Source organism: Cuculus canorus, chromosome 33, assembly GCF_017976375.1.
Source record: "Cuculus canorus isolate bCucCan1 chromosome 33, bCucCan1.pri, whole genome shotgun sequence".
Taxonomy (NCBI): Eukaryota; Metazoa; Chordata; class Aves; order Cuculiformes; family Cuculidae; genus Cuculus; species Cuculus canorus.
The window spans coordinates 1,160,703-1,176,593 of NC_071433.1; the positions used below are offsets into that span (position 1 = coordinate 1,160,703).

The following is a 15,891-nucleotide window of genomic DNA, read 5'->3' on the forward strand; positions in this document are numbered from 1 at the left end:
GGGGTGACGTCATCGTTAGGAGTGACGTCATCGTTAAGGGTGACGTCATCGGCGTGCTGGGGTGTGACGTCACCCAAAGGGCCACGCCCCTTCTCCCGTGACGTCATCGGGGGGCGGAGCCTCGGCAGTGACAGCGCTGGTGTGACATCATCGCTTGGGGGGGGGGGAGAGGAGGGGAAGGGGGGAGTCCACAGTGCTGACGTCATCGTGGGGGGGGGGTGTGTGACATCATGGGAGGCTGTGACGTCATCGGCTGCCATATATGGGGCTGTGACATCATCGGCTGCCATATATGGGGCTGTGACATCATCCGCTGCCATATATGGGGTTGTGACATCATCGGTGCAGAGTCTGTGACATCATCGGCTGCTCTTTGGGGGTTGTGACATCATCAGCTGCCATATAAGGGGTTGTGACATCATCGGTTGGGGGGAGTCCCCATCTCTGGGGGTCCCTTTTTTTGGGGTCCCCCCTTTTTTTTGGGGGGGGGGGTGTTCCCCTTTCTTGGGGGGTTCTCCCCATTCCAGGAGAGGATCCCCATTCTTGGGAGGGGTCCCATCTCTGGGGGTCCCTTTTTGGGGGGGATCCCCCTTTTTTGGGGTCCCCTTATTTGGGGGGATTCCCCTTTCTGAGAGGGGAACCCCAATCTTGAGAGGGGGTTCCCCATCCTTAGTGGCTTCTTGGATGGGGGGGGATCCCCATTCTTGGGGGGTCCGCATCTCTGGGGGTCCCTTTTTTTTGGGGTCCCCCCTTTTTTTTGGGGTCCCCCCTTTCTTAAGGGGTTCCCCTTTCTGGGAGGGGATCCCCAATCTTGAGGGGGGGTCCCCATCCTTAGGGACCTCTTGGAGCTGGTGATGGGGGGGGGATCCCCATTCTTGGGGGGTTCCCCATGTTTGGGGGTCCCTTTTTTTTTGGGGGGTCCCCCCTTTTTTTTTGGGGGGTCCCCCCTTTTTTTTTGGGGTGGGGGTCCCCTAAACGGTGACCTCGGTGCGGCTGCCGGTGCGGAGGTGTCTTTGCGGGGGGGGCCCCGGTAAAAGCTGTAGTTCGGCCGTATTCGGTCTTTGCCCCCCAAAACCCGAACGTCTCGAAATTGGGGGGGGGACCCCAAAATCCGGCCCCGTCGTCCCCCCTAAACTACTTTGCGACGTTTCCAGGGGGCAGGGGGGGGGGGGGATCCCCCCCCGAGATCGGGGGACGGTGCCCCCCCCCCCCCCAAAACAGCAGCTCCTGCGAAAGCACTCGGCGAGTTGGGGGGGGGCGGGGGGGCAGCGTCCCAAGGGGGGGCCCCAAAGTTGGGGGGCCCCAAGGGGGGGCCCAGGGGGGGCCCAAGGCCTCCAGGTCACGGTCGGCTGCAAAAAAAATGGGGGGGGGGGGAGAAAAAAGGGTTAAAAAAAAAGGGGGGGGGACACATGGGAGAAGGGACATATGGGGGGGGTATTTGGGGGGGACATGGGGGGATATGGGGGGGATATGGGGGGGATATGGGGGGATATGGGGGGATATGGGGGTGTATGGGGGGATATGGGGGGATATGGGGGAGATATGGGGGGGATATGGGGGGATATGGGGGGATATGGGGGATATGGGGGGGATATGGGGGGGATATGGGGGGATATGGGGGGATATGGGGGGGATGTGGGGGGATATGGGGGAGATATGGGGGGGATATGGGGGGATATGGGGGATATGGGGAGATATGGGGGATATGGGGGGGATATTGGGGGGATATGGGGGATATGGGGGGGATATTGGGGGGATATGGGGGGATATGGGGGATATGGGGGGGATATTGGGGGGATATGGGGGATATGGGGGGATATGGGGGGGATATGGGGGGATATGGGGGGGATATGGGGGAGATATGGGGGGGATATGGGGGGAATATGGGGGGATATGGGGGATATGGGGGGGATATGGGGAGATATGGGGATATGGGGGGGATATGGGGGGATATAGGGGGATATGGGGGGGATATGGGGGGGATATGGGGGGATATGGGGGGATATGGGGGGATATGGGGATATGGGGGAGATATGGGGGATATGGGGGGGATATGGGGGGATATGGGGGGATATGAGGGATATGGGGGGATATGGGGCGATATGGGGGGATATGGGGGATATGGGGATATGGGGGGATATGGGGGATATGGGGGGATATGGGGGGGATATGGGGGGATATGGGGGGATATGGGGGATATGGGGGGATATGGGGGATATGGGGGGGATATGGGGGGGATATGGGGGATATGGGGGGATATGGGGGATATGGGGGGATATGGGGGGGATATGGGGGGATATGGGGGGATATGGGGATATGGGGGGGATATGGGGGATATGGGGGAGATATGGGGGATACGGGGATATGGGGGGATATGGGGGGATATGGGGGTGACCGGGGGGGATATGGGGGTGTCCGGGGGGGTTCTGGGGGTGTCGGGGGGGGGCACAGCCGTTGCTCACCGAGGCGGCGCAGGGACGCAGCTCGGGGCACGCGTCGGGGGGGGCTCTCGTAGGGGGGGGGGCGGTCGCGATAGATTGTGGAAAGAGTGGGAGCAGCTCAGGGAGCCCCCCCCGAACCCCGGCCCGTCTGGGGGGGGGGGGAAAGGGGGGGTCACCTAGAGACCCCCCAATAGCCGCCCTCATAGCAGCCCTAGAGCCCCCCCTATAGGCCCCCATAGCCCCCCCATCGCCCCCCAAAGTACCCCTATAGCACCCCAATAGCACCTCTATAGCCCCCCAATAGCACCCCCATAGCCCACTCATAGCCACTATAGCCCCCCCATGGCCCCCCCAGCACCCCATAGCACCCCCATAGCCCCCCTATAACACCCCCATAGCTCCCCCGCACCCCCATAGCCCCCCCCACCCCATAGCCCCCCTGCAACCCCATAGCACCCCCATAGCACCCCCATAGCCCCCCATAGCCCCCCTATAACACCCCCCATAGCCCCCCAAAGCACCCCATAACACCCCCATAGCCCCCCCATAGCATCCCCCAGGCCCTATAGCCCCCCCAGCACCCCATAGCATCCCCATAGCCCCCCAAAGCACCCCTATAACACCGCCATATCCCCCCACACCCCCATAGCCCCCCCATAGCACCCTCATAGCCCCTATAGCACCACCATAGTCCCCCCATAGCCCCCCCAAAGCCCTCCTATGGCACCCCATAGCCCCCCATAGCCCCCCTATAACACTCCCCGTAGCCCCCCCATAGCCCCCCCTATAGCACCCCAATAGCCCCCCACAGCAGCCCCATAGCACCCCCATAGCCCCCCATAGCAGCCCCCAACACCCCCATAGCCCCCCAATAACACCCCCATAGCCCCCCCACAGCAGCCCCATAGCCCCCCAACACCCCCCATAGCACCTCCACAGCCCCTATAGCCCCCCCAGCACCCTATAGCCCCCCCATAGCCCCCCAAAGCACCCCTATAACACCCCCATAGCCCCCACAGCAGTCCCATAGCACCCCCATAGCCCCCCCAAGCACCCTTGTAACACCCCCATAGCCCCCCAGAGCAGTCCATAGCACCCCCATAGCATCCCCATAGCCCCCCAAAGCACCCCTATAACACCCCCATAGCCCCCCCCAGCAGTCCCATAGCACCCCCATAGCCCCCCCAGCATCCCCACAGCCCCTATAGCCCCCCCAACACCCCCATAGCCCCCCCATAGCCCCCCCATAGCATCCCCACAGCCCCTATAGCCCCCCCATATCCCCTCAAAGCACCCCTATAACACCCCCATAGCCCCCCCATAGCCCCCCCCGTGCCCCCCACCCACCCAGCGTGGCCGCCCGGTGCTCGGGGGTCCCGAGGTCGAGGCCGTAGCTGTGGTGGCCGCTGTCTGTTAATTGAGGGGGGGCTCATTAGCACCCCTCATTAGTGCATTCCCCCCCCCCCCATTAGTGCCCCATAGGAGCCCCCCAACGCCCCCTGGACTCCCCCAAACTACACAGACCGCCTCAACCATAAGGAGGACCCCCAGACCCCCCCAAACCCTATGGGACCCCTTCAGTAGGACCCCCTCCATGGGACCCCCCCCAAACCCTATGGGAACCCCAGACCCTTGAGACCTCCCAAACCCTATGGGACCCCCCCAGACTCCCCCCAGTGGGACCCCCCCCAAACCCTATGGGACCCCCCCAGACCCCCGAGACCCACTCCATGGGACCCCCACAAACCCTATGGGACCCCCCAGACTCCCTGGGACCCCCCAAACCCTATGGGACCCCCCCATTGGACCCCCCCCAAACCCTATGGGACCCCCCCAGACCCTTAAGATCCCCCCAAACCCTATGGGACCCCCCCCATGGGACCCCCCCCAAACTCTATGGGACCCCCCCCAGACCCCCAGGACACCCCCCATGGGACCCCCCCAGACCCTATGGGACCCCCTCATGTGATCCCCCCAGACCCTATGGGACCCCTCAGACCCCCCAAGACACCCCCCATGGGACCCCCCCCAAACCCTATGGGACCCCCCCAGACCCTTGAGACCCCCCTCCATGGGACCCCCCCAAACCCTTTGGGACCTCCTCAGACCCCTGGGACCCCCCTGGGACCCCCCCCATGGGACCCTCCCAACCCCTATGGGACCCCCGCAAACCCTATGGGACCCCCCCCAGACCCCTGGGACCCCCTCCATGAGACCCCCCCAGACCCTTGAGACCCCCCCCAAACCCTATAGGACCCCCCATGGGACCCCCCCAGACCCTATGGGACCCCCCAGACCCTATGGGACCCCCTCCATGGGACCCCCCCCAGACCCTATGGGACCCCCCCAAACCCTATGGGACCCCCTCATGGGACCCCCCCAAACCCTATGGGACCCCCCCAGACCCTTGAGACCCCCCTCCATGGGACCCCCCCAAACCCTTTGGGACCTCCTCAGACCCCTGGGACCCCCCTGGGACCCCCCCCATGGGACCCTCCCAACCCCTATGGGACCCCCGCAAACCCTATGGGACCCCCCCCCAGACCCCTGGGACCCCCTCCATGAGACCCCCCCAGACCCTTGAGACCCCCCCAAACCCTATAGGACCCCCCATGGGACCCCCCCAGACCCTATGGGACCCCCCAGACCCTATGGGACCCCCTCCATGGGACCCCCCCAGACCCTATGGGACCCCCCCAAACCCTATGGGACCCCCTCATGGGACCCCCCCAAACCCTATGGGACCCCCCCAGACCCCCTGGGAACTCCCAAATCCTATGGGACCTCCTCCATGGGACCCCCCCAGACCCTTGGGACCCCCTCCATGGGACCCCCACAAACCCTATGGGACCCCCCAGGACCCCCCCATGGGACCCCCCCCAGACCCTATGGGACCTCCCCAGACCCCCCAGGACCCCCCCCATGGCACCCCCCAGACCCTATGGGATCCCCCCAAACCCTATGGGACCCCCCCAGACCCTTGAGATCCCCCCAAACCCTATGGGACTCCCCCATGGGACACCCCCAGACCCCCGAGACCCCCCCCATGGGACCCCCCCAGACCCCCTGAGACCCCCCCAAACCCTGTGGGACCCCCCCCATACCCCTGGGACCCCCTCCATGGGACCCCCACAAACCTTATGGGACCCCCCAGGACACCCCATGGGACCCCCCCAGACCCTATGGGACCTCCCCAGACCCCCCAGGACCCCCCCCATGGCACCCCCCCAGACCCTATGGGACCCCCTCAGACCCTTGAGACCCCCCACAAACCCTATAGGACCCTCCCATGGGACCCCCCCAAACCCTATGGGACTCTCCCAGACCCCCTGGGATCCCCCCAAACCCTATGGGACCTCCTCCATGGGACCCCCCCAGACCCCCTGGGACCCCCCCAGACCCCTCGGACCTCCTCCATGGGACCCCCCCAGACCCCCTGAGACCCCCCCAAACCCTATGGGATCCCCCCCCATACCCCTGGGACCCCCTCCATGGGACCCCCACAAACCCCATGGGACCCCCCCAGACCCTATGGGACCTCCCCAGACCCCCCAGGACCCCCCCCCCCATGGCACCCCCCCCCAGACCCTATGGGACCCCCCCAAACCCTATGGGACTCCCCCATGGGACCCCCCCAGACCCCCGAGACCCCCCCCATGGGACCCCCCCAACCCCTATGGGACCCCCCCAGACCCCTGGGACCTCCTCCATGGGACCCCCCCCCAGACCCCCTGTGACTCCCCCAAACCCTATAGGACCCCCCCATGGGCCCCCCTCCCAGACCCTATGGACCCCCCCAGACCCCCGAGATTACCTCCATGGGCCCCCCCCAGACCCTATGGACCCCCCCAAATCCTATGGGACCCCCCAGACCCTTGAGATCCCCCCAAACCCTATGGGACCCCCCCCATACCCCTGGGACCCCCTCCATGGGACCCCCACAAACCCTATGGGACCCCCCAGGACCCCCCCCATGGGACCCCCCCAGACCCTATGGGACCCCCCCAGACCCCCCAGGGCCCCCCCCATGGCACCCCCCCAGACCCTATGGGACCCCCTCAGACCCTTGAGACCCCCCCCAAACCCTATAGGACCCCCCATGGGACCCCCCCCAGACCCTATGGGACCCCCCCAAACACTGTGGGATCCCCCCAAACCCTATGGGACCCCCCCCAGACCCTTGAGATCCCCCCAAACCCTATGGGACTCCCCCATGGGACCCCCCCAGACCCCCGAGACCCCCCCCATGGGACCCCCCCAGACCCTTGAGACCCCCCCCAAACCCTATAGGACCCCCCATGGGACCCCCCCCAGACCCTATAGGACCCCCCCAAACCCTATGGGACCCCCTCATGGGACCCCCCCCCAAACCCTATGGGACCCCCCCAGACCCCCTGGGAACCCCCAAACCCTATGGGACCTCCTCCATGGGACCCCCCCAGACCCCCTGGGACCCCCCCAGACCCCCCAGGACACCCCCATGGGACCCCCCCAGACCCCCGAGACCCCCCCCATGGGACCCCCCCAGACCCCCGAGACCCCCCCCATGGGACCCCCCCAGACCCTATGGGACCCCCCCAGCCCCCCCTCTGCCCTTGTTGCTGCCGTGGAGGCTCTTGGGGGGCCGCGCGGGGCCGTTGTCGGGGGCCGGGGGGGGCATCGCCCCACTGCTGCGCCGCAGCCCCCCCGCCTGCTGCCGCAGAGAGTCCACCAGCGCCCTGGGGGGCACGAGGGGACATCGCCCCCGCACGCACCGACGCCCCAAAACCACCTCCCCAACCCAGCGGCCCCATCCCAACGTCCCCATCTCCATCCCAACGTCCTCAACCCAACGGCCCCACCTCCATCCCAACGTCTCCATCCCAACGTCCTCATCTCCATCCCAACGTCTCCATCCCAACGTCCCCATCTCCAACTCAACGTCCCCATCCCAACGGCCCCATCTCCATCCCAACGTCTCCATCCCAACGTCTCCATCCCAACGTCCCCGTCTCCAACCCAACGTCTCCATCCCAACGTCCCCATCCCAACGTCCCCATCTCCATCCCAACATCTCCATCCTAACATCTCCATCCCAACGTCCTCATCTCCATCCCAACGTCTCCATCCCAACATCTCCGTCTCCATCCCAACGTCCCAATCCCAACGTCCCCATCTCCATCCCAACGTCTCCATCCCAACGTCCTCATCTCCATCCCAACGTCTCCGTCCCAACGTCCTCATCTCCATCCCAACGCCTCCGTCCCAACGTCCTCATCTCCAACTCAACGTCTCCATCCCAACGTCCCCATCTCCATCCCAACGTCTCCATCCCAACGTCCCCATCTCCATCCCAACGTCTCCATCCCAACGGCCCCATCTCCATCCCAACGTCTCCATCCCAACGTCTCCATCTCCATCCCAACGTCTCCATCCCAACGTCCCCGTCTCCAACTCAACATCTCCATCCTAACATCTCCATCCCAACGTCCTCATCTCCATCCCAACGTCTCCATCCCAACATCTCCGTCTCCATCCCAACGTCCCAATCCCAACGTCCCCATCTCCATCCCAACGTCTCCGTCCCAACGTCCTCATCTCCATCCCAACGTCCTCATCTCCAACTCAACGTCTCCATCCCAACGTCCCCATCTCCATCCCAACGTCTCCATCCCAACGTCCTCATCTCCATCCCAACGTCCCCATCTCCAACTCAACGTCCCCATCCCAACGGCCCCATCTCCATCCCAACGTCCTCAACCCAACGTCTCCATCTCCATCCCAACGTCTCCATCCCAACATCTCCGTCTCCATCCCAACGTCCCAATCCCAACGTCCCCATCTCCATCCCAACGTCTCCATCCCAACGTCTCCATCTCCATCCCAACGTCTGCATCCCAACGTCCCCATCTCCATCCCAACGTCTCCATCCCAACGTCCTCATGTCCATCCCAACGTCCCCATCCCAACGTCCCCATCTCCATCCCAACGTCTCCATCCCAACGTCCCCATCTCAACGTCATCGTCTCCATCCCAACATCCCAATCCCAACGTCTCCATCCCAATGTCCTCCTCCTCATCCCAACCTCCTCATCTCCAACCCAACGTCTCCAACCCAATGCCTCCATCTCCAACTCAAGATCTCCACCTCCATCCCAACCTCGCCAACCCAACGTCCCCATCCCAACCTCTCTGTCTCCATCCCAACGTCCCCATCTCAACGTCCCCATCTCCAACCCAACATCCCCAACCCAATGCCCCCATCTCAACGCCTCCATCTCCAACTCAACCTCTCCACCTCCATCCCAACATCCTCAACCCAACGTCCCAATCCCAACGTCTCCATCCCAATGTCCTCCTCCTCATCCCAACCTCCTCATCCCCAACCCAACATCTCCAACCCAACGCCTCCATCTCCAGCCCAACATCTCCATCTCCAACCCAACGCCCCCATCCCAACCCAACATCTCCAACCCAACCTCCCCAACCCAACGCCCCAATCCCAACAGCTCTGTCTCCATCCCAACATCCCCATCCCAACATCTCCATCTCCAACCCAACATCCTCAACCCAACGTCCCAATCCCAACATCTCCATCTCCATCCCAACGTCTCCATCTCCAACACAACCTCCCCAACCCAACGTCCCAATCCCAACCTCTCTGTCTCCATCCCAGCGTCCACATCCCAACATCTTCATCTCCAACCCAACATTCTCATCCCAACATCCCCGTCCCAACGCCTCCATCTCCAACCCAACATCTCCATCTCCAACCCAACACCCTCAACCCAACGTCCCAATCCCAGCGTCTCCATCCCAATGTCCTCCTCCTTATCTCAACCTCCTCATCTCCAACCCAATGTCCCCTTCCCAATGCCTCCGTCTCCATCCCAACATCTCCATCTCCAACCCGACCTCCCCAACCCAATGTCCCCATCCCAACGTCTCCATCTCCAACCCAACCTCCCCAACCCAACGTCCCAATCCCAACGCCTCCATCTCCATCCCAACATCTCCATGTCCAACCCAACCTCCTCAACCCAATGTCCCCATCCCAACACCTCTGTCTCCAACCCAACATCTCCATCTCCGACCCAACCTCCCCATCCCAACGTCCCCAACCCAACGTCCCCATCCCAACGCCTCCATCTCCAACCCAACCTCCCCATCCCAACATCCCCAACCCAACGTTCCCATCCCAACATCTCCATCTCCGACCCAACATCCTCAACCCAACGTCCACATCCCAACACCTCCATCTCGAACCCAACCTCCCCATCCCAACGTCCCCATCCCAACACCTCTGTCTCCAACCCAACATCTCCATCTCTGACCCAACCTCCCCATCCCAACGTCCCCATCCCAACGTCCCCATCCCAACGTCCCCATCCCAACGCCTCCATCTCCAACCCAATGTCCCCAACCCAACGACCCCATCCCAACACCTCTGTCTCCAACCCAACATCTCCATCTCCAACCCAACATTCTCAACCCAACGTTCCCATCCCAACCTCCCCATCCCAACGTCCCCATCCCAATGCCTCCGTCTCCATCCCAACATCTCCATCTCCAACCCAACGTCTCTGTCTCCAACCCAACACCCTCAACCCAACGTCCCAATCCCAAGATCTCTGTCTCCATCCCAACGTCCCCATCTCAACGTCTCCATCTCCAACCCAACCTCCCCATCCCAACGTCCCCATCCCAACGCCTCCATCTCCATCCCAACCTCCCCAACCCAACGTCCCAATCCCAACCTCTCTGTCTCCATCCCAACATCCCCATCCAACGTCTCCATCTCCAACCCAACATCCCCAACCCAATGCCCCCATCTCAACGCCTCCATCTCCAACTCAACCTCTCCACCTCCATCCCAACACCCTCAACCCAATGTCCCAATCCCAACATCTCCATCCCAATGTCCTCCTCCTCATCCCAACCTCCTCATCTCCAACCCAACGTCCCCATCCCAACACCTCCATCTCCAACCCAACGTCCCCATCCCAACCCAACATCTCCAACCCAACCTCCCCAACCCAACGCCCCAATCCCAACAGCTCTGTCTCCATCCCAACATCCCCATCCCAACATCTCCATCTCCAACCCAACATCCTCAACCCAACGTCCCAATCCCAACATCTCCATCTCCATCCCAACGTCTCCATCTCCAACACAACCTCCCCAACCCAACGTCCCAATCCCAACCTCTCTGTCTCCATCCCAGCGTCCACATCCCAACATCTTCATCTCCAACCCAACATTCTCATCCCAACATCCCCGTCCCAACGCCTCCATCTCCAACCCAACATCTCCATCTCCAACCCAACACCCTCAACCCAACGTCCCAATCCCAGCGTCTCCATCCCAATGTCCTCCTCCTTATCTCAACCTCCTCATCTCCAACCCAATGTCCCCTTCCCAATGCCTCCGTCTCCATCCCAACATCTCCATCTCCAACCCGACCTCCCCAACCCAATGTCCCCATCCCAACGTCTCCATCTCCAACCCAACCTCCCCAACCCAACGTCCCAATCCCAACGCCTCCATCTCCATCCCAACATCTCCATGTCCAACCCAACCTCCTCAACCCAATGTCCCCATCCCAACACCTCTGTCTCCAACCCAACATCTCCATCTCCGACCCAACCTCCCCATCCCAACGTCCCCAACCCAACGTCCCCATCCCAACGCCTCCATCTCCAACCCAACCTCCCCATCCCAACATCCCCAACCCAACGTTCCCATCCCAACATCTCCATCTCCGACCCAACATCCTCAACCCAACGTCCACATCCCAACACCTCCATCTCGAACCCAACCTCCCCATCCCAACGTCCCCATCCCAACACCTCTGTCTTCAACCCAACATCTCCATCTCTGACCCAACCTCCCCATCCCAACCTCCCCAACCCAACGACCCCATCCCAACACCTCTGTCTCCAACCCAACATCTCCATCTCCAACCCAACCTCCCCATCCCAACGTCCCCATCCCAACATCTCCATCTCCAACCTCCCCATCCCAACGTCCCCATCCCAACGCCTCCATCTCCAACCCAATGTCCCCAACCCAACGACCCCATCCCAACACCTCTGTCTCCAACCCAACATCTCCATCTCCAACCCAACATTCTCAACCCAACGTTCCCATCCCAACCTCCCCATCCCAACGTCCCCATCCCAATGCCTCCGTCTCCATCCCAACATCTCCATCTCCAACCCAACGTCTCTGTCTCCAACCCAACACCCTCAACCCAACGTCCCAATCCCAAGATCTCTGTCTCCATCCCAACGTCCCCATCTCAACGTCTCCATCTCCAACCCAACCTCCCCATCCCAACGTCCCCATCCCAACGCCTCCATCTCCATCCCAACCTCCCCAACCCAACGTCCCAATCCCAACCTCTCTGTCTCCATCCCAACATCCCCATCCAACGTCTCCATCTCCAACCCAACCTCCTCAACCCAACGTCCCCATCCCAACACCTCCATCTCCAACCCAACATCCTCAACCCAACGCCCCAATCCCAACAGCTCTGTCTCCATCCCAACCTCCTCTATCCAACGTCCCCATCCCAACAGCTCTGTCCCCATCCTAATGTCTCCATCTTCAACCCAACACCCTCAACCCAACGTCCCCATCCTAATGTCTCCATCTCCAATCCAACGTCCTCAACCCAATGTCCCCATCCCAATGTCCCAATCCCAACCTCTCTGTCTCCATCCCAATGTCCTCCTCCTCATCCCGACCTTCTCATCTCCAACCCAACGTCCCCATCCCAACATCTCCGTCTCCAACCCAACATCCTCAACCCAACGTCCCCATCCCAACATCTCCATCTCCATCCCAACGTCTCTGTCTCCAACCCAACCTCCCCATCCCAACGTCCCCATCCCACCTCCTTCCCCTCCCCACCTGGACCCATTCCCCTGTGCCGCCGCCGCCGCCGCCGCCGCCGCCCCGGCCGCCGCCGCCCTCCCCAGCGCCGCCCTGGCGGCCACGGCCACGGCCAAGGCCAAGCTGACCACGCCGCACACCACGTAGGCCGTGCTTCCTCCGCCATCACCACCACCACCGCCACCACTGCCACCGCCATGACCGCCATGATTGGGGTCCCCGTGCGGGCGGGCGGCGGCGGTGGGCGCGGCGGCGGGGGCGGCCCAGCGCGGGGTCTGCAGGTTGGTGCAGCGGCCCTGCTCGAGGCGGCGGGCGCGGTGCTCGCAGCAGAAGCGGTAGTGGCACGTCCCGCAGCAGAACCGGAAGGCCCCCGTCGAGCAGTTGAAGGCCGCGTCGTACTGACCCATCACGTCGTAATAACCGTGACACAACTCGGGGGCTCCCGGGGAACCCCCCGATCTTTGGGAGGGGGAAGAACCCCGAGAAGAGGAAGAGGAGGGAGAAGGGGAGACGCGGTCGGGGGCAGCCGGAGAAGGGAGGGGGAGAGCGGCCATGGCGGCCAAGAGGAGGGGGGGAAGAGCGGGGTGCATGGTGGGGGAGGGGGCACCCCAAATTAGGGGGCCTCAAATAGGGGGGGACCCCAAATGGGGAAGGGGGGGCACCTAATGGGGGGCTCAAATGGGGGGCGGAACTCAAATTGAGGGGGTAATGGGGTGGGGGGACTCCAAATGGGGGGGCACCTAATGAGGGGGTGATGGGGGGGACCCCAAATGGGGAAGGGGGGGCACCTAATGGAGCGGACCCTAAATGGGGAAGGGGGGGCACCTAATGGGGGGCGGAACTCAAGTGTGGGGGTGATGGGGTGGGGGGACTCCAAATGGGGGGGCACCTAATGGGGGGGTAATGGGGGGGACCCCAAATAGGGAAGGGGGGGCACCTAATGAGGGGCGGAACTCAAGTGTGGGGGGTGATGGGGTGGGGGGACTCCAAATGGGGGGACACCTAATAGGGAGGTGATGGGGGGACCCCAAATGGGGAAGGGGGGGGCACCTAATGGGGGGTGATGGGGGGGCTCAAATGGGGGGCGGAACTCAAGTGTGGGGATGATGGGGTGGGGGGACTCCAAATGGGGGGGGGCACCTAATAGGGGGCTGATGGGGGGGACCCCAAATGGGGGGGAGCACTTAATGGAGGGGTGATAAGGGGGCTCAAATGGGGGGCGGAACTCAAGTTGAGGGGTGATGGGGTGGGGGGACTCCAAATGGGGAGACACCTAATGGGGGGGTAATGGGAGGGACCCCAAATGGGGAAGGGGGGGCACCTAATGGGGGGGGATGGGGGGGCTCAAATGGGGGGTGGAACTCAAGTTGGGGGGGTGATGGGGTGGGGGGACTCAAATTGGGGTGGGGCACCTAATGGGGGGGTGATGGGGGGGACCCCAAATGGGGGTGGGGGGGGCACTCAAGGGGTCCCCAAATAGGGGAGGGGGGGGACCAAATTGGTGGTGGGGGGGGGGTCACCCCTCAATTTTGAGGGGGGGGGGAGGTGATGGGGGGGGGTGATCCCAATTAAGGTTGAGAAAAGGGGGTCCTTAATTAGGGGGGGGGGGAGGGGCGCATCTGAAGCATCTCCTGTTGGGGGGGGGGGGAGGGGGGGTCACTCTGTTACCCAGGGTGCTTTGCGCCCCCCCTTTACCCACAATGCTTTGCGGCCATCTCAGGGTACCCCCTCTTCCCCCCCTCCCCCCAAAGGGAAAAAAAAAGAGGGGGGGGGAACCCCCTTTTTTCCCCCCTCTGTGGTCCTCCCGTTGCCAAAGCAGCGGCGCTGTTGTCATAGCAACGGCTCCATAGCAACCGCCATCCTCCCTCCCTCCATCCCTCCCCCCCCCGCGGGGATCCCCTCACACTCGGGGTCACCCCCATTGTCACCCCCCCACTCACACTCACACTCACACTCAGGGTGACCCCCATTGTCAGCCCCCCACTCACACTCAGGGTCACACTCATTGTCACACTCACTCTCACACTCAGTGTGATGCCCGCGACACACTCAGGGTCACACTCGCTGCCACCACCCCCCCACTCACACTCATTGTCACACTCAGTGTCACCCCCCTGTCACACTCAGGGTCACACTCGCTCTCCCCCCACACTCACTCTCATTGTCACCCCCCCATCACCCCCCTGTCACACTCACTCTCACACTCAGTGTGATGCCCGTGTCACACTCATTGTCACACTCGGTGTCCCCCCCACTCACACTCGCTCTCACACTCAGTGTCACCCCCCTGTCACACTCAGGGTCACACTCGCTGTTGCCCCCACTCACACTCATTGTCACCCCCCCGTCACCCCCCTGTCACACTCATTGTCACACTCACTCTCAAACTCAGTGTGATGCCCGTGTCACACTCAGGGTCACACTCGCTGTCCCCCCCACTCACTCTCAATGTCACCCCCCCGTCACCCCTATGTCACACTCATTGTCACACTCACTCTCACACTCAGTGTGATGCCCGTGTCACACTCAGGGTCACACTCGCTGCCCCTCCCCACTCACACTCACTCTCACACTCAGTGTCACCCCCCTGTCACACTCATGGTCACACTCATTGTCACACTCAGTGTCACCCCCGTGTCACATTCAGGGTCACACTCGCTGTGCCCCTCACTCATTGTCACACTCAGGGTCACACTCAGTCCCCCCCACACTCAGTGTCACCCCATCACACTCGCTGTCACACTCATTGTCACCCCCATGTCACACTCGCTGTCCCCCCCACCCCTTGTCCCCCCTCACACTCAGTGTCACACTCATTGTCACCTCCATCACACTCATCACACTCACTGCCCCCCCAATGTCCCCCCTTCCACTCACTCTCACACTCACTGTCACACTCGCTGTCCCCCCCACTCTCACACTCAGTGTCACCCCCCTGTCACACTCCCTCTCACACTCACTGCGCCCCCAATGCCCCCCATATCACACTCACTCTCACACTCACTGCCCCCCCTCTGTCACACTCACTCACACTCACTGCCCCCCCCGTGTCCCCCCTACACTCACACTCACACTCACTCACACTCACTGCCCCCCCAGTGCCCCCCATCTCCCACTCCCTCTCACACTCACTGCCCCCCCACTCTGTCACACTCACACTCACCGCCCCCCAGTGTCCCCCCCCCTCATTCTCACACTCACACTCACCGCCCCCCCATCTCACACTCACCCTCACCCTCACCGCCCCCCCCCCCCCCCCCCCCCCCCCGCTCTCCATCCCCGTTTCCATGGCAACCGCCCCATCACTTACCGGAGCTGAAACCGGAGAGGAGGGGGGGGGGGGATCGAAGAGGGGGTCCTTTCCGGTCTTTCTGTGTATAAATTGGGGGTCCGGGGGGGGTTATTTTTTGGGGGGGGGGTCTGTGTAAATTGGGGATCCCGGAGGGGGGGTTTGGGGGTCCCTATTTAGGGGGAGCGGAGGGGGTTTGGAGGGGATCGGAGGGGGTTTGGGGGGGATCGGAGGGGTTTAAAGGGGGGTTCGGGGGGGGGTCCCGATGCCGGGGGGGGGTCCCGG

At 62.8% G+C, this 15,891-nt stretch overlaps 1 protein-coding gene across 1 annotated transcript; it reads right to left on the minus strand.

Annotated features, from left to right (window-relative positions):
• Window positions 1-1,258: 1,258 nt before the first annotated feature.
• On the minus strand, window positions 1,259-12,871 carry SHISA7 (shisa family member 7). Its single transcript, XM_054052303.1, has 5 exons — window positions 12,336-12,871; window positions 7,035-7,159; window positions 3,789-3,851; window positions 2,463-2,589; window positions 1,259-1,349 (listed from the first exon to the last, which is right to left on the minus strand). The coding sequence occupies exons 1-5, from the start codon at window positions 12,869-12,871 to the stop codon at window positions 1,340-1,342; spliced, it is 861 nt and encodes a 286-aa protein (XP_053908278.1). The 3' UTR covers window positions 1,259-1,339.
• Between the last annotated feature and the right edge of the window lie 3,020 nt (window positions 12,872-15,891).